Source organism: Lolium perenne, chromosome 5 (genome assembly GCF_019359855.2).
Source record: "Lolium perenne isolate Kyuss_39 chromosome 5, Kyuss_2.0, whole genome shotgun sequence".
NCBI classification, from domain to species: Eukaryota; Viridiplantae; Streptophyta; class Magnoliopsida; order Poales; family Poaceae; genus Lolium; species Lolium perenne.
Window position 1 is genome coordinate 3,390,336 of NC_067248.2, and position 25,522 is coordinate 3,415,857.

General features: G+C 45.7%; 1 protein-coding gene and 2 long non-coding RNA genes across 3 annotated transcripts in view; 2 read left to right on the plus strand and 1 right to left on the minus strand.

Moving 5' to 3' along the window:
* Nucleotides 1-23,020, plus strand: part of LOC127321766 (putative cysteine-rich receptor-like protein kinase 12) — a 62,154-nt gene extending 39,134 nt beyond the window's left edge. The window contains exon 11 of the mRNA XM_051350741.2: nucleotides 22,610-23,020. Within this exon, the coding sequence (XP_051206701.1) occupies nucleotides 22,610-23,005 (396 nt within the window). The 3' untranslated portion in view covers nucleotides 23,006-23,020. The remainder of the gene's footprint in view (nucleotides 1-22,609) is intronic.
* Nucleotides 15,248-20,969, minus strand: LOC127321769 (uncharacterized). Its single transcript, XR_007864336.2, has 5 exons — nucleotides 20,650-20,969; nucleotides 19,773-19,883; nucleotides 18,189-18,346; nucleotides 17,812-18,004; nucleotides 15,248-17,556 (listed from the first exon to the last, which is right to left on the minus strand). It is a non-coding gene; the product is annotated as an uncharacterized lncRNA (long non-coding RNA).
* A 602-nt stretch (nucleotides 23,021-23,622) lies between the features above and the next one.
* On the plus strand, nucleotides 23,623-24,061 carry LOC139831193 (uncharacterized). Its single transcript, XR_011745861.1, has 2 exons — nucleotides 23,623-23,740; nucleotides 23,845-24,061. It is a non-coding gene; the product is annotated as an uncharacterized lncRNA (long non-coding RNA).
* The last annotated feature ends 1,461 nt before the right edge of the window (nucleotides 24,062-25,522 follow it).

The following is a 25,522-nucleotide window of genomic DNA, read 5'->3' on the forward strand; positions in this document are numbered from 1 at the left end:
GTTTGATGATATTCCACCCTTCAAGGTAAAAACTGACCCAAGCATCATGTTAAATAATGAAGATTGTCCATGGTTGCGTCGCAATCAGAAGAAAGGGAAACACACGAAGAAAACTCAGAAGATTAGATAGGGATCATAACTTGTGTATCTCAATATGGAAATCACTTTTGTGTAATGATGTTACTGTAAGTAAGATATTAACAATGGAGATGGTTGGCTTGTTTTACTAGTTAATTAGCTTTCACGGGCTTGCAGGGAAATTTTTCCGAGGCGGAACATCCGAAGATGCCATAGGGCGTGTGCACCAAGGGCATCTTCGAGAAGTTCCGCCATGGGAGACTTCCCAACCCTTTCCCCAACACTGTTAGAGGAGATGGAGTCTTTCACGGGCTAGCAGGAAAATATTTCCGAGGCGGAACTTCCGAATATGCCATAGGGCGTGTGCACCAAAGGCATATTCGAGAAGTTCCGCCACGGGAGATTTCCCAACCCTTTCCCCAACACTGTTAGAGGAGATGGAGTCATTCACGGGCTAGCAGGAAAATATTTTCCGAGGCGGAACTTCCGAAGATGCCATAGGACGTGTGCACCAAGGGCATCTTCGAGAAGTTCTGCCACGGGAGATTTCCCAACCCTTTCCTCCATCCATGGGGATGAAACTCTCCATCCATGATGGCTTGTTGAGCTGCTTGCCATGGCGTATCGATGCTCCTTTTATAGGCACGGCGCCGCTTCTACTTTGTCTTCTTCCTCCGACAGGGCATCGTGCGCTACATGCTTTATCTCATCGAGCAGTGCGTCCACCCACGCGTCCTTATCCTGCCGACAGCTTTAGTTCCGGTTGCACCCACCAGCCGGTACTAAAGGTTACCCACGCATCCTTATCCCACCGACAGTTTTGTTAGATGACACAAAAACCACCTTTAGTCACGGTTGCACCCACCAACCGGTACTAAAGGTTACCCATGCGTCCTTATCCCACCGATAGTTTTGTTAGATGACACAAAAACCACCTTTAGTCCCGGTTGCACCCACCAGCCGGTACTAAAGGTTACCCATGCGTCCTTATCCCACCGACAGTTTTGTTAGATGACACAAAAACCACCTTTAGTCCCGGTTGCACCCACCAGCCGGTACTAAAGGTTACCCACCCCCAGATAAGGCCATCCCAAATAAGCCTCCCCCAGATAAGACCCCCCATCTTTTGTCCCGGTTTGAGCCCCCACCCGGGATGAAAGTTTCCCGCACCATTTTTTCACTATATATATGTAGGCTTGGCCTCCATTTACATATCACATCTAGACTCATATCTGCAAACCTCATCATTCTCTCCCATGGCTTGCATCGTATCTCTAACCCCCCGGGAGGCGGAGGCGCTTTGCGCCTCGAACTACCCCTGCCCGCCGGGCTACCGCATCCCTACCAGCTGGTTGCTGAGTGTCGGAGGCGTACCGGTCCCTCCTGTCCCTCTAGGTGTGGCGCGCCAGATGGCCATCACGAACCACTACTACTTCGAGCTCACGCCAGAGCAGCGGAGGAATCCCCAGTGGCATCCCGACTACAGCCCGACTTGGGACAGCTTCTTCATCAATCGACGTGAGAGTGCGCTTGCCAGGCACGAGGAGGATGGCTCGCCTCGTTCGAACTTCAACGAGGCCGGCCGTCGGCTGTGGTGGCGCGGCCGGACTCTCCAGAGCGTCATGGCCTACCGTGGCCCCCGCCTGCGCTACCCTCAATCCTAGCCCACGCGTGCTCACCCGCCGAGGTACGACTACCGCGACCCCGATGCCATCGACGACGACATCGGCGACTACGACGACTACAGTGGTGACGTTTATAGGGCTAGGCACGACTATGACTGGATGACTCCAACATTCGAATCTGGCCATGTATCTTAATTTTCAGTTGAGCTATGTACTTTTAATTCGAGTTCAATCGTAATAAAATTATATTCCCGCCCTTTCTTTCCCGCCCTTTTTCTCCCGCTTGGCGTTGTGGCGGGAAACTTTCCCGCGCGATGTTGTGGCGGGAAACTTTCCCGCGCGGACGGCGGGAGTAAAGAAAAGAAATAGAAAAGATATAGAAAAGAAATAGAAAAGAAATAGAAAAAAAAAGAAATAGAAAAGAAAAGAAACATAAAAGAAAAAGAAAAGAAACAGCAAAAGAAAAAAGAAACAGAAAAGAAAAAAGAAACAGAAAAAGAAAAAGAAACAGAAAAGAAAAAAGAAACAGAAAAGAAAAAAGAAATAGAAAAGAAACAGCAAAAGAAAAGAAAACAGCAAAAGAAAAAGAAAACAACCGGTTGGTGGAACCAACCGGTACCAAAGGTCCGTCGCCTTGTTCCCTTAGGCGCGCGGCACCAAATCGGTGCCAAAAAACGCACAGTCCTGCTCGAAGCCGCGCGCGCGCTAGCTCCACGCCCTCTCCGTCGCCGTCATCCAGCCACGAGGACCACGCCATCGCCGCCGTCCGTCGTCAGCGCCAAGCCGCACCACGCCGTCGCCGTCCCCTGCACTCTGTCGCCATCACCCGCCGCTCCCCCCTCCGCTGGCAACCAGAGGTGAGGGTCCTCCCCTTGTCCCCTCCTCCGGCAGCGCCTCCCGCCGCTGCGGCTGCCGCCGCCTACGCCGCAGCAACCGCCGCCTCGCCTCCCTGGGCTCCAACCGCCGCCTACGCCGCAGCATCGGAGGAGCGCGCGCGTCTGCGGCAGTGGTGCGTGCCGGCGCCCTCTCAACCGCGGCCGTGCACCACCTGTTCGACGAAATGCGGCAGCCGGCAGTGGCGCGCGCTGACCGCCGTCTGCATGCCCGGCGGCGTCGCCATCCCCGCGAAGGCGAAGAGGCCCTGGAACCGGCCCACCAGCGACGAGTTGCTCGGGTCCGGGCCGTCGCGCAGCTCGTCGTCGAGGACGCCCACCATCCCGAACGTCGTGTCACTGCCCGGCTGCCGGGGTGGCGCCGCCGCGTACAGCATCGTGTTCGGGCCCGTGATCGTCTCGTGCATGTACAGGTGGATGTGCTTGAGCCCGCCACCGCCGGCGCGCGGCACGGACGAGCTAGCCAGTAGGAAACTGACTAGGGAAAGCAACGTCGAGGAGGACGAGGAAGTCATGGCGGTCAGACAACCTTGCGGCGATGTTGCAGGGGCTCGCAGCTGCTGATCGAGCTTATTGATGTTTTTTTCCGAGAGCGCGCTGCTAGGCCAAATGAACTTGCTCTATCCTCGTTCTATATACACTTCACATCCGTAGACCGACTCTTTGCGGAAGAATGGTTACGGGCTCGCCTTAGTGTGGTACCAAGCAGAATCGATGATCGCATATGTGATTGTTTTAGATCGATCTAAGTAGCACTGGCATTTCCACGCGCACGCCCTCCACCTCCGCCTCCACACCCACCCCGACGTCGCCGGCCAGCTCCTCGCCGCCTACGCCAGACACGGCCGCGCCGCCGATGCCCGCCTCGTGTTCGACGCAATGCCGGCGAGGAGGAGGAGCGCCGAGTGTTAGGGTTAGGGTCCGTAGCGGTGCTGAGTCCGTGGCGGTGCCGCCGCGACATAGAGAGAAGAGCGAGAGGAGGGGCGTCGAGTGTTAGGGTTAGGGTCGAGAAAAAGAGAGAAGAGCGAGAGGAGGAGCGCCGAGTGTTAGGGTTAGGGTTATTGCTTTCTTCATTTCAATTGTTATCCATCTAGCAATCTGTTATGACCATGACATGATGAATGAAATAATTGCTTTCTTAATTTTGTAGTGACATTGAGCTATGGAGGACGGCACCTTCGTCCGAGATGAGGATCAAGAAGAAATGGTGCAGAAAATGATATATGAGAGTGCCCGTGGGCGGGAACCCGATGGAGATGACTATGAGTTCACACAATTTCTGAACAATGTCGGTGAGGGACTACTTGAGTCTGAAGAAATTAGAAGAGACAACGAAGTGTCCATAACAAACTCCGCCGAGGTGTATATTTATGTACCAAGTCTATGTTCATCACTAGATACATTCATTTATTTGTATTGCACTTATTAACGAATCATTTTTCTTTTAGCCTTCTGGATCATCGAGCAAGTCCGTTAAAACAAAACGAGGCCCAACGCAACGTCTAAAGGGCGAGGGTAGGTTAGCCCTCACCGCATTTAAGGATAGTGGTGAACCGGTGGATCCCAAAGAGCACTGCCGCAAATTTACAAATCAAGCTGGAGTTCTTGTTAGGGACCATGTACCGATCAGCATTCAAGAGTGGCATAAGCCGAAGAACGCGGGGACTGAAGTTAGTTATGTCAATGATACTCTGAAATTTTTTCTTTGGGACAGTCTACTGACACGCTTCAGCCTACCGGAAGACATGACGGAAGGCCAGAAGAAGAAAGTCAAGGATTGGACTCTCAAGAAGATGGCCACACAATTCCAGACCTGGAAGAAAAATTTATGGGACAGATATAAGCATGAAGATCCAGTATTCGATGAAAGTCTAGTGAAGATAAAAGATCACTGGCCCGCATTTAAGAGGTATAAGCAATCGTCTACTGCTGTGTCCCGATCGGTCACAAATACGAAAAATGCTTCAAAGAAGAAACATTTCCATCATTTGGGGTCAAGTGGCTACAAGACTGCCATTCCGAAGTGGATAGGGTTTGAAAATGAACTGATGGAGGCAGGAATCACTCCACAGACATGGGACTGGCCCGACCGGTCCAAGTTCTGGTTGTTCGCGCATGGGGCAGGGTTGGACCCAAAGACAGGGCAGATCGTTGCGCAGGGAAAATGGAAGGAAAAAAATTGAAGCAATCACGAAGCAGCTTGTAGATGCAATTGAAAAGGTCAGAAAGGGAGAGTACATTCCCGATAGAGAGAATGACGAGCTGACACTCGCTTTGGGGAATCTTGAACACGCTGGACGGGTACGAGCTCGCCCAGGTCTCACCATGAAGGAAGCGTGGCCGGAGTGCGCTGACACTTATAGAAGCCGTTCGCGAAAGAAGAAGAAGGAGTCAGACAGGTTAACGGAATTGTTAAATAGGGTGGAGGCGCTTGAGAAAAATCAGAGGGCACCTGATCAGCCGATGTTTCTACAGGATCCTCAAGCCGATGCCGCCCCATCTCAGCGAAGAAGCAGTGTGGGTTCCTCGCATCTTGATGGATGTGGAGGAAGCTACCCCGTGGATTATGTCACGGAGAAGACAGATTGCGAGCTACATATGTTATTCAGGAACGCGTCTGTTAAGGTGACGGTCGGCTATGTTTACCCAAATGAAGATGGAGCAACGCACCATCATATGCCCATTCCACCTGGCTGTGTTCGTGTCGGGGTGGACGAAGTTGTTTCGGGTTTTGAAACAGTGGAGCTTGATTTTCCTAGAGGTGACGATGAGAAGACAATGGCCGATGTCAAGAACGGTTTCACCCTATGGCCCAAGAAATACATCGTCCTTTTGCAAAGGCCACCGACTCCTCGTAGCAGTCCACATGAGCAGGAAAGGCCACCGACTCCTCTTGGTAGCGGTCCACATGAGCAGCAAAGACCATCGACTCCTCCTGGTAGCAGTCCACATGAGCAGCAAAGTCCACACCTACCTGAGAGGGACCCCAGCGTGAGTCCACCATCTCGAGATCCTCCGCGTAAGACAGCGTCCTTTAAGCGGAACGATACGCCGCCTAGGAAGAGATCTAGAAAGGACAAACCACTGCCGCCTATTGAGAAGTTACCTTGGGAAAAAAGTATCGAGGAAAACATGGAAACCTGTAACTCTGAGCTGAAATCCTTGCTAAGAAAGTGCCAGAGATACCTTTTGAGAAGACACTAGATCCGGTGAAAGTTGTGCGTACCGTTGAGAATCTATATGACCCTATACCATCGCCGCCATCTGACTATAGGCGTTCTATTGAAAGGTCGTATGACGAGATGGTGGAGGCGAAAAAACGCAATCAATCGGGTGTCACAGCGAAAAAAGGGAAACAACAAGTGCACCAGCTCGGAGAACAACCCGTTCAATCGGTCCCCCCTCTCATGGTGTTTGACGAGAAGGCCGTTCAAAGTTCTCGACAATACATCGATTACCCCTTCGCTGAAGTAGAATATAAATTTGTTCAAGGGAAAGATTTGGTCGAGAATCTCAGGAAGCTACCAACAAGTATGCGTAATTTGCATGCGTGGTACAGTAATGCCACAAAGAGAGGGATCGAGTCTATCATGGTGCGAGTTAAGGAAGAGCACTACTTCCAAGAATACTCTGTGAGCGTTGACTTCTGTGAACTTTTTCAGTTATACAATCTTCGGGCCCTCGACAAATCAATCATCAGTTGCTATTGTATGTAAGTGATTTATTTATGTAATTTGAGAAGTCTTTAGCTCAGCTCGTTCATTGTCTGCAAATTATAATCTTTTGTGCGCTATATTATGCAGAAAGAAGATGCTCGAATGCAAAAGGGATGAAATCAAGCACATTGGGTTCATTGACCTGGATACAATGCATGAAAAAACCATAGAGGATCCCATCTATAACAGGGATACACCGGAGACTTTGCTAAGGTTTTTGAAGCGACAACGTGACAAAAGGATAATATTTTGGCCTTACAACTTCAAGTGAGTGTTACTGTCTTATAACACATTCTATTTTGCTCACGAGATGTTCAAATTTTAACTGATGACTTATATATATGACACTGCATATTTAAACATGCGCAGGTTCCACTTTATTCTTATCGTCATTAAAATGTACGATGGAGAGGTTGAAGTCTTTGACTCACAAAGCAAAGAGGCTATACTATACAAGACGGATTTTTTTATGCTCAAAAAGTAATTTTAATTCTTATCGGTTTTTTCGTTAATTTCCTGATATCAACTAATTGTAACTCTTTTATGCATTTTCTTTTGTCGAGCAGTGTATGGGAAATGTTCATCAAGGAAGATCGGTCCCATGAATGGAAACCGAAGCTGATATGGCGTGCGAACAAAGTAAGTAGTACTACCTAGGTCCACACACCTTTATCATACTTGATTATTGTTTGATTGAATTATATTCTTGTACAGAAATGCCCGCAACAACCAGAGGGGACTAATCTATGTGGATACTACATTTGCGAGTACATCCACATAATTGTCAGCGAGAGAACGAATAATGAAAGAAATAAAGAGGTACGAAAACAATATTCACAAATTTATTTTGTTACCATAAGTTGTGCTTAGTTTCAGTAATAATTGTTTGATTGTGATTTGATATATATATGCACACACACATAGCTCATGTATTTATTTGTATCTCATTCTTTTACAGTTGGCAAGAAAGCGGGACATGATCTCAATCGAGGACCGATTCAAAGCAATTGGCGATGAATTGGCGGGATTTTTCCTTCGGGACGTCATACCGCCATTCGGAGAGTTCCACTATGATTGAAGATCTACATGTAACATATAGTTTGACTCGGAGAGTACCACTATGATACATGTAATAGATACTATGCCTCGGAGAGTACCACTATATATGCATGAAGATCGATCTTCATGCATGTACTACTTAATTTGCGATCTTATGCAATTACATGTGTTATATTATATGCACCAAGTTGCTATGCATCACCTTTATCTTCATGTACTACCTAAACCCAAACGCGTAACAGGCGCATCGACGCGATATGAAACGGTCCGATACCCCTAAACCCCTCCTAAAACCCTAAACCCTGAATTCTCTGCCGCGGCAGAGATTTATGCGTTTTCTCTGCCGCGGCTGCCAACCTTTGGTACCGGTCCGGTACCAAAGCTCCCTCGCCCTGCGCTCTCCTGCGTGCCCACGTGGAGGTGCCTTTAATACCGGTTCGTAAGGAACCGGTACCAAGGGGGGGGGGGCCTTTTGTACCGAACCTTTTGTACCGGTTGACCGGTACAAAAGGCCCTATGGAACCGGTATTGATTAGCGATTTTTCACTAGTGATTTTTAAATATGTTGAAAATGCATTTCAAATAAAGGGTGCATATGCACCCAGGTGCAAAAACACACTGTCCTCTCTTAGTGCGGTTCTGCAATATAAGAGTACGTATAGATAAATCAGGATCTCTTGTTTTCCTCATGTGTTTCATAGTACGTATTCTAAAGACTAACTAATGTTGAAGAAAACATATCTAAACTCACGTGACACTGTGCCTTTCGCGTCCTAATTCTTAAGTTGGGAAAATATACGTGCGACTATATATATAACATTGGTTAGCTAAGCATGTGATAAGTGTTGAACAAGTTATTCAGAAATGTATATCTTCAATTTTGTCATGCAAGCACACACAAATTAAATCACGTGACCATTGTGGGTCCATAATGAGTGGTCCACGGAAGTCATGACAGTTGCATGAAGAATAGTGAGAAGTTCGGGGATAGCCATTGTATAAATACTCCCTAACTGCTCTTACTCATGACTTGGGATTTACAAATGTAAAATCAATCTACCGAGTAGCGTAGTCTGGAATATTGGAGGAAAACAATGGCTGACCAGGCAGTGGTCCTAGGAAACGGCTCATAGAATTTTGAGCTCCTCACCTCTAGCCCAAGAAAAATGCTATCCAAGCACAAGGGAGTTGTCCTCTATGGGCGTAGTATCATCACGGCTCTTCTTAGTTATGCTAGATAGACGGTGCCATACCAATGTACAGAAAGCCTAGGCAACCTTACCTAGGCCGCATTTCTCATTTGTCGATTGAGAACGCACTCGGGATCATGATCGACCCAAACTTTGTATATGAATATGGCATGCGTACAATGCTCTCAGCACGCTCTTGTTATTTGGCCACCCATGTGAATGTGACCCTCCTCTCTGTTTTCCAAATCCTTTGCAAAGAGGACTGATACGATCAACTTGGAGGGTTCAAGGTTAGACGGATTAAGAAGAAACAATATATGAATGGCATGGCAGAAGAGAATCTGGTATAACATTTTGCCGTAACATTTGCAGTGTCCCCTTTTGAAGTGTTCTTCCTAGAAATTCTAAATGTCCATGAAAATGTGTCTCGTGTGATCATGTATCCCTCCCCTTTGCGTGGGTTCTCTTGTCTAACATGTATGGCGCAAAGCAAGCAAGGTTAGTCCTGATCACAAGGGAATGGATTCTGAATCTTTGAAGGGTCGGAAATTGCCAAGAACTGCATGTAGAGCAACCAGCGTACATTTTGAGTATTGGGCCTACCGTCCCTTGGCTGGCCTTATTAGGAACAACCAGTCCAAGCCCGTTGTGCCATTTCCTACTCACAGTCAGCAAATGATTCCCCTAAAAAAAGTCAGCAAATGATTTCTGGACACTGATGTTGGTCAGAATGGTCGGCAGGCTAGCCATGTTTCAGAAAGAAGCTTGTTTTCCTCATAGATGCCGACGGATGACATACAGTTTGCTTGATCGATGGCTATGTGTGTTGTACTATGGTATATACATTCCAAAACACATTTGTGTCCATCAAATGGTCCCATGGTCTAGTGGTTAAGACACAAGACTCTGAATGTTGTAAAACCAGGATCCTTTGTTTTCCTCCAATGTCTCCGAGTATTCTGAAGATTCAAACTAACCGTCGAAGAGAACATTTCTAAACTCATGTGACACTGTATCTTTCACATCCTAATCTTAAGGCGAGCAACTATTGTGTTACTGTATATATAACATTGGTTAGCTAAGCATGTGATAAGTGTTGAACAAGTTACACGCAGGTATGGGTGCGGAAGTAATCTGTACCGTCCAGAATGTTGGTTGCTTTGAGATCCGGAAAAAAAAGAAGAGGAGGATTTCATTCATGTGTCGCGTCGTTTTGCTGCTTTCCCCGTCCTTTGCCCCGCTCGACACGGAGAATCTGCCCAGGACGGTCGGACCTCACATTTTTCTGTCCCCGCGCGACCGCGGCTGACGCTGGAGGACTAACCAACGCTTCTCCTCTTCTCCTAACCATCCAACTTCACCTGTCAATCTCGCGCAGCCGGTGATCGTCGACGCGCTCAACTCGCTCGCCCTCCTTCGCCCGCGCCGCTCCACCGTCAGCATCAACGCCGCCGCGCCCCCGCCGCGGAGGACGTCAGGCGCGACATCGACGACCTCGGCTGGCGCGCGTGCCCCGTCGGCTCCGTCCTCTCCGTCCACGCCGGGCCCGTCCACGTACCACTAGTTTCGTATTTAGACCAAGTAGCCAACTACTGCTACTTGTTGATGATTTGGGCGTCCTTTGTGCTTGGGTGATGAACGGTGACGATAGCTTCCGCACCCACTCCTGCGTGTACAAAGTTATTTCCGTTCAGAAATGCATATCTTCAGTTTTGTCATGCAAGCACGCACAAATTAAATCACGTGACCATTGTGCGTCCATGTTTTGTTTTCTGTTGAAATGAGTAGGTGAATGGCAATCACATGAAGAATAGTGAGTGTTCCATGGATGTCATGACAATCACATGAAGAAAAGTGAGAAGTTCAGGGATATCCATTGTATAAATACTACCTAATTAACTGCTCTTATTCAAGACTTGGGATTTCCAAACGTAAAGTCAATGTACCGAACAGCGTAGTCTGGAATATTGGAGGAAAACAATGGCTGACCAGGCAGTGGTCCTAGGAAACGGCTCATAGAATTTTGAGCTCCTCACTTCTAGCCCAAGAAAAATGCTATCCAAGCACAAGGGAGTTGTCCTGTATGGCACCACAAATGTTGATAAGTTGTTATATAGTTATGAAATGACTAAACGGGTTAGTTGTGGAATGATTATGTAAACACTCTTGTGCTATATATACTTCTACATTTGAGTATCCATATGTGTCGCACAGGATATTGCTAGGTCATCATGGTGGTGGCCAAGTCTCTATTTGGAACCACGAGAACCAGGTATGTAATATCATCCTTCTGTCGTTCCCAGCTCAATGTGCAATGCATGTCAAAAGTATTATATAACGTATATCATTCATTCTAAATTGAATTACTCAAAGAAAAAAAATAATGGTACTAACACTAGTAGAAACCGAGGCATTGTCACCGGTTTGTAAGTCCCATTTGCACCGGTTGACCAACCGGTGCAAAGGAATCGGGCCTAAACCTCCCCCCTTTAGCACCGGTTGTGCTGCGAACCGGTCCTAAAGGGGTTCCACGTGGCCCGGATCATGTGCTGCGCCTGGAGGACCCTTTAGCACCGGTTTGAGCCACGAACCGGTGCTAAAGGTCCGGTAGAATTTCCGCTAGAAATGTTGAAAACAAAATTGAAATTTTTTTGAATTTATTTTTCGGAATTTTTTTAATTTCTCTATTTTCGGATATTTGAATTGTTTGACAATTTCCACTCTAATCTCTAATCACCCCTATTCTCATGTCAAAGTACGTACCCCCAAGACTGCGCTCGCAACTCCTTGATAATAGTATGTTATGAATTGTATTAACCCTTAGACTTTGATAACACATGATTTTATTTTTTGAATTCCAAATAATTTTAAAAATAAGCAACAATGATTAAGTAATAATAAGCAACAATGAATTTCAAATAATCTTTATGCATAATTTAATTATTAATTAAAAACTCGAAATATTTCAAAAAAACAATAAAAAACTTAAAAAAAACTTTGAAAAATCAAAAAATCCAAAATAATGTGAAACATTCAAAATAATTAAAAACTGAAATAATAAAAAAAATACATTCTAAATTTTCAAAAAAAAATCAATTTTTCTTTTTTTTGGACAAAATCTAAAATCTTCCTGCTTTCATATTTCCCTTTGGAATTTTGAGAAGCAAGATTTTGTGCAAACGCCTACGGCGGTTGAAATCAGATGTAACTTTTTGTGTAGATAGTTTTTTTATATATTACACATTTTTTTCGTGTCCGCACTCATCAAAATTAAAATTTTCAAATTTTCCTAAAAGTTGGTTGCGTGAGGTACATGCATGTCAAAGGATTTTGAAATTTCAAGTTTTTTATCATTTCTGGTTTTTTAGACCTTTTGCACCGGTTCGTGGCACCAACCGGGACTAAAGGTCACTAGCTTTTAGTCCCGGTTTGAGCGACGAACGGTGCAAAGGGGGACCTTTAGCACCGGTTTGAGCCACGAACCGGTGCTAAAGGGTTCGCGCCTGCCACGTGGCTCAAACCGGTCCTAAAGGTGTCTTACGAACCGGTGCTAAAGTCATGTGGGTTCCCTGCGACGTCCTGGCCGCTCGAACCGGTGCTAAAGCACCCTTTAGTCTGGGTTCGTAGCCCAACCGGTGCTAAAGCTCCAGGCAGCTCCAAACATAAGCCATGTTTTCTACTAGTGTAATGACCTAAGTTAAACGTTAATTTTTACCTAACTAGAGTTTCCGAGGTCGGTTACGCTATGGGACGCCCCCTCCACCTCTAGATTGGGTCGATTTGGGTCGTTAACTGTTATGCGAGGCATATCATGTGGACTCATCATGCCATGCATGTTGTTGGCATGAATGCGAAGACGACCATTTATTGCCACATGAGGTGGGACGAATATGGTGCGACACTGAATGAAAGTAGAGCAGTATGGGATGCTTCCTGCTTCCAGAATGACTTCCAGAAATATTGGGCTACCGAGATATTATAAACCGGTAGAAGGATTAATGGAAGTGAGATATTCGATGAGAAGAATGAACACACTCTAGTGAAAATACAACATCTTTGACCAGGAAATATTGCCGTGTATTTGTGCCATACCCTTGTTCAACACGGTGGCTCAAAGCTCATCTTTCATAATAAAAATGATGAGATCGGCCAGCAGTTGGACTCGTCATCGCCACCGCACGTGTGATGAACCTTTCTTGAAGGATTTACCTAAGAGTTGTGTATATTTCGTTTGCTTCCGTCACTGGTCATATGGTTTGAGATAGGTTGGTGAATTTACCATCATGATGCGGACAACCGCATGTTTTTTTGCCCACTTGTTCGGCATCGTCACCGGAATTTTTGAATAATGAATATGCTTGGGGTACATCAGTGGGCAGGGAATTTTGTCTTTCTAGAGGAAAAAACAGTGTGAACTCACATAAAATATTCTACTTGGAATACTGAAAATAAATAAAAATAAGCGGAATCCTATTAATGCAAGATATTTAAAATAGCAGCGTGGCTGGGGCCTGATTTTCATTAAGATAGAAGGAAAAAATGTTCATTGCAACAATAACACAGCAACCTAGATGCCACATGCATATTACTCCCAATATTAACCACACTAGACACAAAAGTAGTGTGCAACACCCCCGATCTAGGTGACAAGGTTATAGGAAACCGACACCCAAATACTAGCTGAACCATGGGAATATTGTAAGAATAAGTCAGGGGATCACATGTAGTGCAAGAGATCCGCAAAACATGTCGAGGTACGTGGCGAGGTTTGAGTCATTGAATTTTGCACCCAGATCCATGAGGTCAAGAATTGTGCCCCTCCATGAGATTACCCCTTTCCGCTCGCATTGTTCCAAGCGAGAGACCTAGAGCGACCAAGGGGAGACCATGCCCCAACCCTAAACTCCCCCTTGCGTAGAGGACGACCTATTGCCTATTGCGGCCACTGGCACCGACGTGTCGCCCCTTCTGCCACTGTCTTTGTAGCCCCTCCATCCCATAGGGCTAGGACATTCATCTCTCTTGGTGGACATGGGGATCATGTGGTAGCAAAACGGCGCGTCGGCGGTGAGATACGGCCACAGGGCGACACCTTGGTTGCTGATCTATCGAGCCGCTGGTGGTGCGGTGTCCCGATGGTATGCTTGGATCTACGGGATTGCTAGAGTGGCTTGGAATATATGGTGGTCCTTTGGCCCTACCTGGATGGTCGTAGGCGCCGACATGTGCGTGTTGCTGCAGTGGAGGACCGTGGCGATGTCATGCAACCGGAGAGACTGAAGCTAGGTGGCCGGGAGAAGGGTATGGTGTTGGTTGTTGCTATGGATCATGACGGTTTGTAGGTGAACTGCGGTGTCTATAGCACTACAGTGCGGCGGCGGTGCTACTTGTCCTGATCTAAACCTGACAGGGGCCTAACCTAGGCATGATCTTGGCTCTGCATGCTGCATCTGATCGGGGATTGCCTTTGACGGTAGAGGGCGGTTGATCCTCTCCCACTTGCTGATCCGGCGATTGTTGCGGGATGCACTACACCTTTTCTGATTACTTGCTACCTGGAACCGAGCTTGGAGAGCTTGGAGCGGTCCACCCTACCGTTTCTGATCTATCACCCTTATGGTGTACTATCATTCCCGTGATGGGCGCTAGATGTCGGGGCAGTGACCTCGGAAGGTGGATTGTTGGGCATCTCTATGGCGAGCAACATGGCCATCGCGGTGGCCATTTTCTTTGGTTATTTAGTTGGCGAGGAGCAGGCTTCGAGAGATCCTGCGGTGGATGGCGTGTCGGCAATAGTTACCCTCACATAGGAATCTGGAGCCCGGGCTCGGGGACAGTAGGTGGTCCAAAATACCGGCGTGCGAAGGTTTTTCTGGGCGAAAGCTCAACATTTTGATGCCAATGGTGGCAATGCCTACGGTGTCGTAACCTTCTTGGGTGCATCATTGTGGGTACGTTCGTCGGTCTAGGGCTTCGGGTGAGAACCCTTGACCATCGTCATTACCCTCTTCGGGCATCAATTGCAGGTCTGATTTCCCTCAGTATCGTTCTGGTGTCTTCGATGGCAAGTCTTTCTACTTCTCATACTTTTTATTTTATATTTGATATATGTTGTGTAGGAGGGTCTTCTCATCACCTTGTACTGGTACGGCCGTGTGTGGCTTTATTTATAAAACAAGGAGAAATCCTCGTTAGAGGAGGTCTATGAGGCCACAAACTCTACATCCTAATGTATCGCCGCCAGGTTGGCGTCGTATAGGCAGGCTCTCACCCTGGCGAGTGGTCCTGAAGAACGTTAAACTTTGACTTCTTTTTTCTCACTTTCCACACCTGCATGCTTCACAAGCAGTCGTGCCAACACCTGAGCAGTGAACTGGCATAGGAACTCTCCCGTAGCGATGGGCAGGAGGAGGCCATGTTGTCTCCACGACCACCATGTCATCAACGCTGACACAAGCACACGACCACCATGTCATCAACGCTGACACAAGCACTGGGCCATCCAACTCGGAACTTATCATCGCAGAGCGTGGTGGGACAAAGCATCCATCTGCATGCGAACGTAGGAGTATCATAAGTAGTATCATACATGCCATGTTGGCAAAAATCTGATGTGGTACATCAATTAATGAGGTGAGAGATGACAGTAGTATCATAATATGATTCCGTCTCATAGCACGTAAAACTAAAAAAAATATTGGCAAATACATCATGTACACACATTTGCATTGAGATTCTACAAAACATTAAATATAATCAAACTACAATACTATCTTATGATACTATGCAATGTGGAGGTGGTATCATAAACTAGTATCATGTGCATGATACTAGTGTATGATACTTCCCATTGTGACTAGTCTTAGACATGGGAAGGCTCCTCGGGAATCAACAACAAAATCATGACCGGGCTGGGCAGTGGACAGGTAATATCGTCACAGATGACTGGCGAGGTGAGCAGAGATGGAAGAGCCAGCGCGCGATGGACGAGAGAATGGAGCGGTGAACACGTTCCAAACTTCCGGCAACAGGGTCGATGTCGACTCCTACAGAGCTGGGACGAGCAGTTACAAAATGGGGTGCCGCAAAATGAGTACAATACAAATCTAAGTACAACTATTCCAACAAATTATCAACAGTTTTTCCAGCTGTGTTGACACAAGAAGAGCAAATATTGAAAAAAAAATCTGTCCAAAAGATTACAAGAGAAATCGATTTGATTGTATCATTACCATATTAGTTGATAGTCTCATTCTTTTAAAATATATTTCTCTTTACCAAGTTATGGAACTTTTCAGAAGTTTCACTACAGATCACTCATTGCCAACTGAATCGTACTAAATTCTCCTCGGACCATCAATTGATCGATTGTCAACCATCTTTTGATTTCTGCATTGTGCTATTTTAAAGTGAGTAAATATCAAAGACAAAAGGAATGCAAGAGTGGTCCTTAGACCCATGTACCAGGAAGTAACTTGATTAAATTACCTGGGATGATTCAAATAATCAGTTTCCATCAAAGAAACTTGTGGCTTATGTAACACCTACAAATAAAATAGAAGCACCAAACATCTCCCAACAAATAGAAAAGTAGCACCACCGATCAATCATACAGATGAAGTGAGTATCCTCTCAGAGTGACCATGAATATTGCAAATATCATCAAATTATGCAGCTCAAAATTTGGCAGTACATCTGAAAGCAATATTTAAAAACACATGTGAGACTATTTTAGTGCCATGTTGGAGGCTTGGAGCAAGGAATTATATGATAATCCAAATGCATAACCAGATCCCCAAGATAAACGGGCCTGAGAGTTTGGTATGCCCGACAAAGAAAATAACCTATCTTGCTAATTTGCGTGTATGACTATTAATCTCTTACATATGAAGTATTTTCCCCAAATTTCAAAGCTTAACTATGTATATGAACTCGTGTAGAAATGGAGATAGAAGATCAACCAAGTAGTAATAAATAGCAATTCATTGAACTGGTACAGAGAGAGAGTAGCAGTGATACTTGTCCAGGAAACTATAACGGCAATTACATATGCTACAAAATGATCCTCTCTCTGCGCTATTGCGTTGAGCTTGAGAGCACAAGCATCTTGGCGGCCGGCAGGTTTTCCTCTTGCACGTGCACAACATCTCTCTCAAAGTATCACCCAACCCTACAATCGTAGACTTCCCCTCCGAGCGACTCGAACATTTCCCATGTGCGCCTCTACAACACCTGAAATATATCAGTTGTGATCGGTTTTTTACCTCTCATCATGGCCTGACGGGCAGTTTCGATTTCCACGAAGGCATATATGGAGCGCCACGAAAGCGCAGGTGTGAGGTGTCCGCGCCCGCCATAGCAAACAAAAAAGAAATCGGGAAGGATAGGAATTGATAAGACTGGAAGACAAATTAAGGCGAGATCACATATGGGCAACCGGGAGGGATGGAGCACACACCATATAAAGAGGAATATAGCAAAAAAAATTGAGGAGTGGCAAATAAGGCGGCTACATGCAGAGTAATGTGCCTATGTTCGAGCAACAATAATGGAAGGAAGGCGGCCTGGCTTCCGCCTAATTACTCCCGGTTACTTCGCAGTGAAGGGCAGAGAAGGGGGCGAGCAGAATTAAGCTGGGCCTGCGCCATTCAGTCATCCAAGAGGGCCGATCAGCAGGAAAACCTGCTGGCTGACCAACAACCCATCGGCAATCGGCCCGGCTCATAAGAAAACTCTCAGGTCAATCTTCAGAGAAGCAACCCACTGATGGGTGGTCTGGCTGAGGTGGATGGGTTGCGCCATAATAGTCCAGTCTGATGTGACTAGATGATCTAGGATGCTCACAAATACGATCGGATGGCTGCGACGACAAATCAACATGAAGGGTGCTAGCTAGGTAAATTTTAGTGTTTCTTAATGAGCCCAAACGATAGATTCAATAAGTTCAACATTGATATTACTGTATTGTATTGCAAATTTCTTTGCTAGTTACTCCCTCCTTCCCAATTTAGGATGCATATTAGGTTTGGTCAAAGTCAAACTTTATAAAGTTGGTCCAACTATATTTGAAAATATATCAATTTTTATAATTCCAAATGTGTGTAATATTAAATATATTTCATGATGATTCTCATAAGATTGAGATAATGTTGTAGATGTTGCTATAATTTTCTATATATTTAATCAAAGTTTATAGAGTTTGCCTTTCACCAAAACAAATATGCATCCTAATTTGGGACAGAGGGAGTACCAACTAACTACCGACATCAGCATCACCACTTACGAAGTTGCTATAATTGATGTAGAGAAGCAAAGATCTATAATAAACAAAACTAACAAGTCAGCACTGAATCCCAGTCCAAATATTAAAGATAATTATACCTTGCACCGGTTATGGCCATGAACTGCTGCACCTTGTCATGGCTTCCTCTTCCCAGATAATGCTGCAATCAATAAGATGAGAAAAATTAAAGTAATCAAACAAAGTTCCACAAGCTATGTTGCCAAGATACTGTGGTGTCATGGGGATTCAACCAATATCTTTACGACAGAAAGACTATCTTTATGCTTATAAAGAGGAAATCATCTATGCAGATGGAGAAAATGGCAAATTTTAGAAGTGCGTACCTGATACTTGTGGCACCTATTGGCAGCGACACCACAATTGCTCTTGGCAAGAATATATTGCCAAAACAAATTATCATGGCAGTTTGATTTGGAACTAAAATGATAGGAGCCAACTCTTGACCAACATTATGTCCAGTTCTTCTCTTCGTCCCAAATACCTGATCAACAAAAAACTGGTGAATACAATATACATTAGAACAATCCGACGCTAATAAAATCACATACCTTCTTGCAAGGTGATTAATTCCAGGTTAATAGCATACCTTTAACTTTGTAATCCAATAACCATAAAATAAAAATCAAGCTAAGGAAAGTACGTTTCATTTGGAAGCAGTGAACTATACATTTGAAATATCGATGGACCACACAAGCGCAATGTAAAAAAGGATAAACCTCTAAGATTCCATCCTAGCTAACACGGACACAAAACAACCTATGTAATTAGATGAAAGACGTGTAGCGTAAGAGATAACGAACCTGAATGAATCCGCTTGATAAAGGAGTTTTTATCTAATTCCATGATAGTCTATCAACTGTCATAAAAGTTGGCAAAGTCAAAGGGGATGCAGCTGCTGTTTTGTCACCAATCATTGTAACTCCATTGTAAATTCAAATTGGTGGTATATATGATTGTAAGAAACATTGCAACTGTATCAAAAGAGGGATCTGAATATCTGTTATCCATCACGCGATAAAGTTGTGGTTGTAATACCTTTCTCATGTGCACGCTCAAGGTACCAATGATCCAAAATCTAGTGATTGGTATTTCTTCGTAAAAAAAGCAAGTGTGTGCTCTTAACAAAAAAGGATGCAACAAAAATACTCAGTTCTTATAACTAATCATCACCAGGGAAGCAATACTTCATAGAACTCAGATGTTGTGTTACCGAGTCATTCGTAATTCAACAGAAAAAATAAATTTGGTATATAATAACCTCATTAATTCATAAAATTATGTATAGGTTCATTTGTGCAGAAATAGAGCATATGGATTCTGGAAGATTGGAAAAAAATAGTCACATTGTCACTTCAGCATTACTATCCTCTTGCTTCAACTATCTCTCCATTAAGCTCCATATTTTGCAGTCGCTCCCTGTTTGCTTATGTTTCCTCCTCTCAGCTTCAAGGGCTGCCAACGTTGTACACTTACACTTGCTAAATTATTTCTGTTTCCTAAAACACAGCTAAACCCCAACAATTAAGGGAAGTTATGAATGTATGTTCCAAATAACTGGAATTATAATTGACAACATGTGATTGCCATCGGGCACTTAAAATCAAAGAATGCTTTATGAGTACACCAAAGAAAACTGCACCGCCTAGTTAACATAATTTTTAATTTGGCCAAACCAGATTTCTACATAAACTAAAAAAAAGGCGTACCCAGTGCTTAAAGCTCCCACACATTGCGGGGTCTGGGGAAGGGTATTTCTAGGCAGCCTTTCCCTTGCTTTTTATTATGCAAGGAGGCTGATTCGATTTCTACATAAACTCAAGATTCAAAAATTCAATTAAGCTCCACTGAAGTTGTTAGGCCAACATAGACAGCTCAATACAGTTCCAGACAAGAAATCAAGACATTACCTATTTTAGCGTTGTTCATAGAAATCTTCATGTCTTCCCATCTTGAGAAATTTCAATTTGAGGTTCCAGAATTCTAGATTCATTTGATGGGTTGATCGAGCATAAACCTGTCTGGGATACTATTTTAAAAATAAAGAATGCACGTCACCTTTTGAAGGGAGTGACAAATACTCTGCTTTATTTGGACAGCTAGCTTGTGCAACCTCCCATAATAATGTTGAATACATAAACCACAAATTTCTTTACCAAAAAACAGAATCACTGACCATTCTATTAGTAGTAAGACAGTTCAGAATAACCAAATTGGTTGTCAGACAGATTATCATGTACCAAGAGTGTCGCCACTAATTTCCAAGGAGATCCTCTAGTAATAAAATGGACCATATGAGTACCCCAAGAAGCCTGAATCACTAAAACTCGTTGGCATCAATGAACAAAACCTTATCTATTCACAGAAACAAATAAAGATTTTCTGACGATTCAGTCGAAAGCTTGGAAGAAATATCCAGATCCGATCTCTTTATTAAATACTTAGCTACTTGATCTGTTTCCTATGTAGCCATGTATGTAGCAGATCCGAGAAAAGTACAAATAACTTCAAATGCTTGGTTGTAGCATAAAGAAGACCGTATTATTAAACCGTCACTACTCTAGCCTACCAATTTTGCCATCACTTGCATTGTTGCATGACCTGTCTATCCACAAATGGTCAGAGTACTGTTTAATTAAGAGCAGATCAGTAGACTATGCATATGAAGAGAAATAAGAACCGGATGAAATCAAGCAGTAGAATGTGTCATAAGGAAATCAAGCAACAGTTCAGAGGAAGTTGGACATGATGCACCGGAAAAGCAAAATCAGAGCTAAACGGTTGTACCTCAAGAGGTTGTTTGCAACTTGCAGCTACAGAGGCCAAATGCATCTATGTATCCGAAAAATCATCACATAAAAAACAATAAGGTCTTTCTGAATTTCGGAGCAACTGAATTCGGAATTGCAGGTGTTGTACATTTCTATTGTACCTCAACAATTGAAATGTTTTGGAACCTGGAGCTCGCAAGGGTCGTCCGGCAAACGGACGGGACAGCGAGGCAAGCAGGGGCCAGGGGAGCCATGGGAGGGAGACGGACCAGGCGGCGCAACGCTGGTGCCCCCCAAACAGCGAGCGCGAGATGCTAAAGCGGTGGATCCACGGAGAGCAGGCCATAGGGAGAGGAGCCGAGACCCAATAAGACACAAAGAAGCCTCGCGGTGTCGTGTCGGGGGCGCTGCGCCAGTGTCGGATGTAGCGTCGGCGCCGGTGCAGCATCCTGCTCCGCTGCCGCCATCTATGGTCGAGTGCTTCGTTGGTTCATCGTGCTGAAGCGTAGGGGAGCTAGGGCGGAGGCGGCCGGAACCCTCTAGGTCAAAAATCGCTCTGGAAGAAAAGGAGGGAGGAAAAAGAATGGGATAGGGATGGGCGTCCCCGGGGGATCTGATTCCCCAGCCCCCCGGACCCCAGCCATCGGATTGACATCATGTACGGTCAGATTTGCATGTAGCAAAAGAACACCTCCGGCAGCAAAATAAACACCCCGGCAGCAATTGTATGTAGCAAAAAAACGGTTCACCCATGAAACAAAAGAAAAAGTCTAAGCTCGCCGGAGTCTCGCCGCAGAGCTCGTCGGAGACTCCGTAGCAAACATATTACGTAGATGTAGCAAAACTGAAGAAAGGTTGTAGCAAAATATTTATTAATGTGTTGCAAACATAATGAAGACATCGTTGGAGGCATCGACGGAGACCTTGCCTGTAGCCGGCAGCAGCAGCGCCGCCCAAAAGGCAGCAACACCCGGAACCGCCGGTAGCTACGACGAACGACTAGCAAAGTCGGCCTCCACCGGTAGCAACGCAGAACACCTAAGGTAGCAAAAACGGTCGCCGCCGAGAGCAACGCCGGAGGCCTAAGGTAGCAAAATCCAAACCTCCGCCAGTAGCAACGCTGGACACCCGAGGTAGCAAAGTTGGCCTCTGTCGGTAGCAATGCCGTGTGTCAAAGTAGCAGCACCCCTAAGCTGCCAGCAACAACTCCCCGGAGACGCGGGCCGTGGCACCAACAAACCCCTCCTTGGCAGCACCTCTGCGCACCGATGGCTAACCAGAAGGTTGGGGAGGACCTAGACGGAGGTAGAGGTTGCGGCGAGGAGCCTTGTTTCTAGGATGGGAGCCCGGGATTCGGCCGCATGGTCGAGGTAGCGCCCTCTGCCCTCATGCCCGAGAGAGGAGGACGAGCTGGTGCAGTCCATCGGTGCGGCGCCCAGGCAGTGCGCCCCATGGCGGCGTCCAGGACGACACCCAGGCGGAGCTTCGCCATGTCCGCAGGAGTTGGGGCGGTCAGGAAGGATGGAGTAATAACGACGGCTGGCGACCTCCCCTGACTCTCGCTCGGGGCGATTTGGGGATAGTGAGAAATATTCCTGCATCTCTCGGCGCTGCCGTCGGCAGCTTGTGGGCCAGCGGGTGGGTGGTACGGCGCCGCGGCCGGCGGGTGGGGCGGCGTTGCGGCCGGCGGTCGAATGGGGCGAAGCTGCGCTAGATGTGCGTCACGGAAAGAAAGAGGCAGGTAGGGGACGATGGGATAGACATGTATTGGTGGTGGGCCAGGACACGTGGCGCCAGCGGGAGCCGGAGGACGGAAACCAGCGCGCGATCCCCCGGGTGATTACAATCATTTTCCTTTTTTTTTGGATATTAGATGATTATGAGAAGCTGGGCAAGTGAGAAATGTCCATGTTGCTTTTAGAACAGTGGAAGAGGACATGTACCGAACTGATTAAGCATTTTTCATTTTTATGTAGACAAGAGTGATGGCAATCCACCTCAACAGTGATGGGAAGTTTGCAGCACGGTTCCATGTTGGGGGAGCTAAATTCATCGAGCCGCTGCAAGCATTTGTGGCCGGTGATATAGTAGGATTTATCCATGTTTATACTTACGAAAAAGTGAAGAAGCTGCAAAAGTTTAGAGCTCACATGATGAACGTCACCTCACTGGCGGTTCACCCCAGTGAGCCATTAGTGCTCTCAGCATCCTTTGACGAGCTGATCAAACTTTGGAACTGGGAGGCTGGCTGGCAATGCATACGGACATTCAAAGGACACTCGAACATTGTGTGTCAAGTCAAGTTCAACCCGCAGGCTGCGGGAAACACTTTTGCTAGTTGCTCAACTGACTCCACGATAAAGGTTCATTAATTAGTTGGTGTAGATTTTTTTTTAGTATAAGAGCAGTTTCCATATCAATTTCCCTAATAATTTCATACTGATGCTTGAGATTGACAGATGTGGAACATAGATTCTCCTACTCCGGTCGCCTCATTCAAGTGCCATCCAGGATATGCTTATGGTCTTGATTATTTCTGCCCGGGCGGGGCTTTGCCGTATTTGGTTACACACACTAAGTATGAGGGGAGTGCACATGTATGACATCTTCAATATTGTTTTATAGCAACACATGCAGAGCTCACGAAAAAAGAAGCGAAATATAGTACTGCTAATGATGCATGTGTAAATTATTTTGTTGTACCGCCTCAAGCTCCATGTTTTTACCAGATCTGGGATTTGCAATCAAATACATGTATTAAACATATCAACGGACTACAAGATGAGAGCTGCAGTATTGCTGTGGTTGAAGGTCCCTCGGGTCGTCCGATTCTACTTACAGTGTCACAGGACAACACTGTTGCTTTTTGTGACTCAGTTACTCACAGGTAACATTTTTATTACCCTAAGCTAGCCAACATCTTTAACTCCGGCAAACATTGCAACTGCATTTCCCATTCATTCATAATGACGCCATGCATCAACGGTAAAAATATAAGTGGCAGCGGTGTATGAATACCTTGCTTTACAATTTGGCAGGTATGAGAACAGGGTTAACTTTAATTTGGGAGATGTCCGGGACTTCGCATACATTACCATGACAAAAAGGTAAGCCAATCTCCCACAAATCTTGTAGTTATTACTCACATAATTTAATTTTGTAGATGGTAGCTCTCTTTCTCTCTCTATAACCGGAGCTCATATGTGTGTAGCATTGCCGTCCTATGTGACAATGGAATTGCAATCATGGAAATCGTTTGATCTTCCACAAAGATCCAGTTTCTAGCGAAGGCGTGACAGCTGTGGGTTTTGACGTTTAGTCGGTACTGTACGATGTATGATGACAATCTTGGTTGGTCTTGGTGGATCGTTTTGTATCAGTCACCATGTACATTTTTGAAGCGCGCATTGTACTTTTAGCGGATACCATCATTTTCGTAATAGTGGAACCGGCAAATGTTAACAACAAATTGGTGCGACCCATCGTGAAACAGCTAGAGATCGAGAGAGAAGAGAACATGCAGGTATCTGCTCGCGTTGTCCGTGTTCCTACCCCGACGCGACGGTCACAAAAGACGAACGGAAACACTGCCCAACCGTAATATGTGACGTGTCATATGAATCACGTTTGAACAGAAACGGTGGCTAAACATACGTGCGTGCAAGAAACGGTTCTTCAAACGACGTGTGTGCAAGAAAGTGGCCATGTTTCTCTGCAATGAAACACTGCCCGACGGAGATTGTGAGTTTGTGACGTATCATACGCATTGTGTTCTCCCACGTACGAAACGAGGGTTCCCGATACGTACGGTCGTGGCTTGGTGTGGAGAGCTCAGCCTCGGCGTCAAGTTCCCACCCTCTCTCCCGTGCACTAGAAATCCTTTTGATGCCCTTGGGGCTGTAGTGCTGACCATTATGCAGAGCTGGGCTGGAGAAGGCGACGAAGAGCTGCCGGAGAGTATCCAAAAGGGCCGTCTCCTTCATGAAGAAGTGAGTTACATGCGCATCATCATCTTGGGGATGCCCATGCCCCCAAGTCCAACACAGAATACAATCTTCCTGGGAAGTGTATATGCATGTGATGTGCGCTTTCGCTTCCTGGGACTGGGAGGTGGGAACATTTACCCTAGTAAGATTACACGTAGTACAATGTTCTGTGTTTCTTGAATATCAGGTGGTTCCTCCGGCTGACACTTCAGTTGCTTAGCTATAGAAGAGAAGGAAAAAAAGAAGAAGAAATTGTGCATTTCTACGTACATACAAACCAAGCAAAAGAATGCTGGAAGCTTACTCTTGATGCGTGATGTGCAGATTGGTACTAGTACACTAGCTGATGGTGAGGACAACGTATGCACAATTTATATGTTCTATGAACGTCGTTTTAACTGCATAGTATATGGGCTGGATGTATTTCTGGTTTGTTGATGTTTCGGATCACAGAAAGGTGAAAAAAGCGTATAGTTCCTAGCTGCCTGCAGCGCAAACAACACAATCAATCTAGCTGACACTCCTTTCTCTTTTTTTTGGTGCAGAATTTATTAAGTGTTGGCCTGATAGAGTGGGCTATGTCACTCCTGCTGAACCACCCAGCAGCCATCAAAAAGGCGCATGCCGAGATCGAAGAATTTGTTGGGCACTCCCGACTCCCCTACCTCACTACCGCTGCCGCACCAGTCTTCTGCAGCCCTCCATCGTTACCCTGCAGCCCCACTACCGCTGCCACACCAGTCTTCTGCAGGCTGTATGATCAGTGGCCACAAAATCCTGTGTGGGACGCTGCTGAGCGTGGATGCGTACACCATTCACATGGGACACTGCCATGTGTTACCTGCAATTAAAAGATATCATCCATTAACCTGTAGATGATCTTTTGCTAGTGTTTCAGAGTAT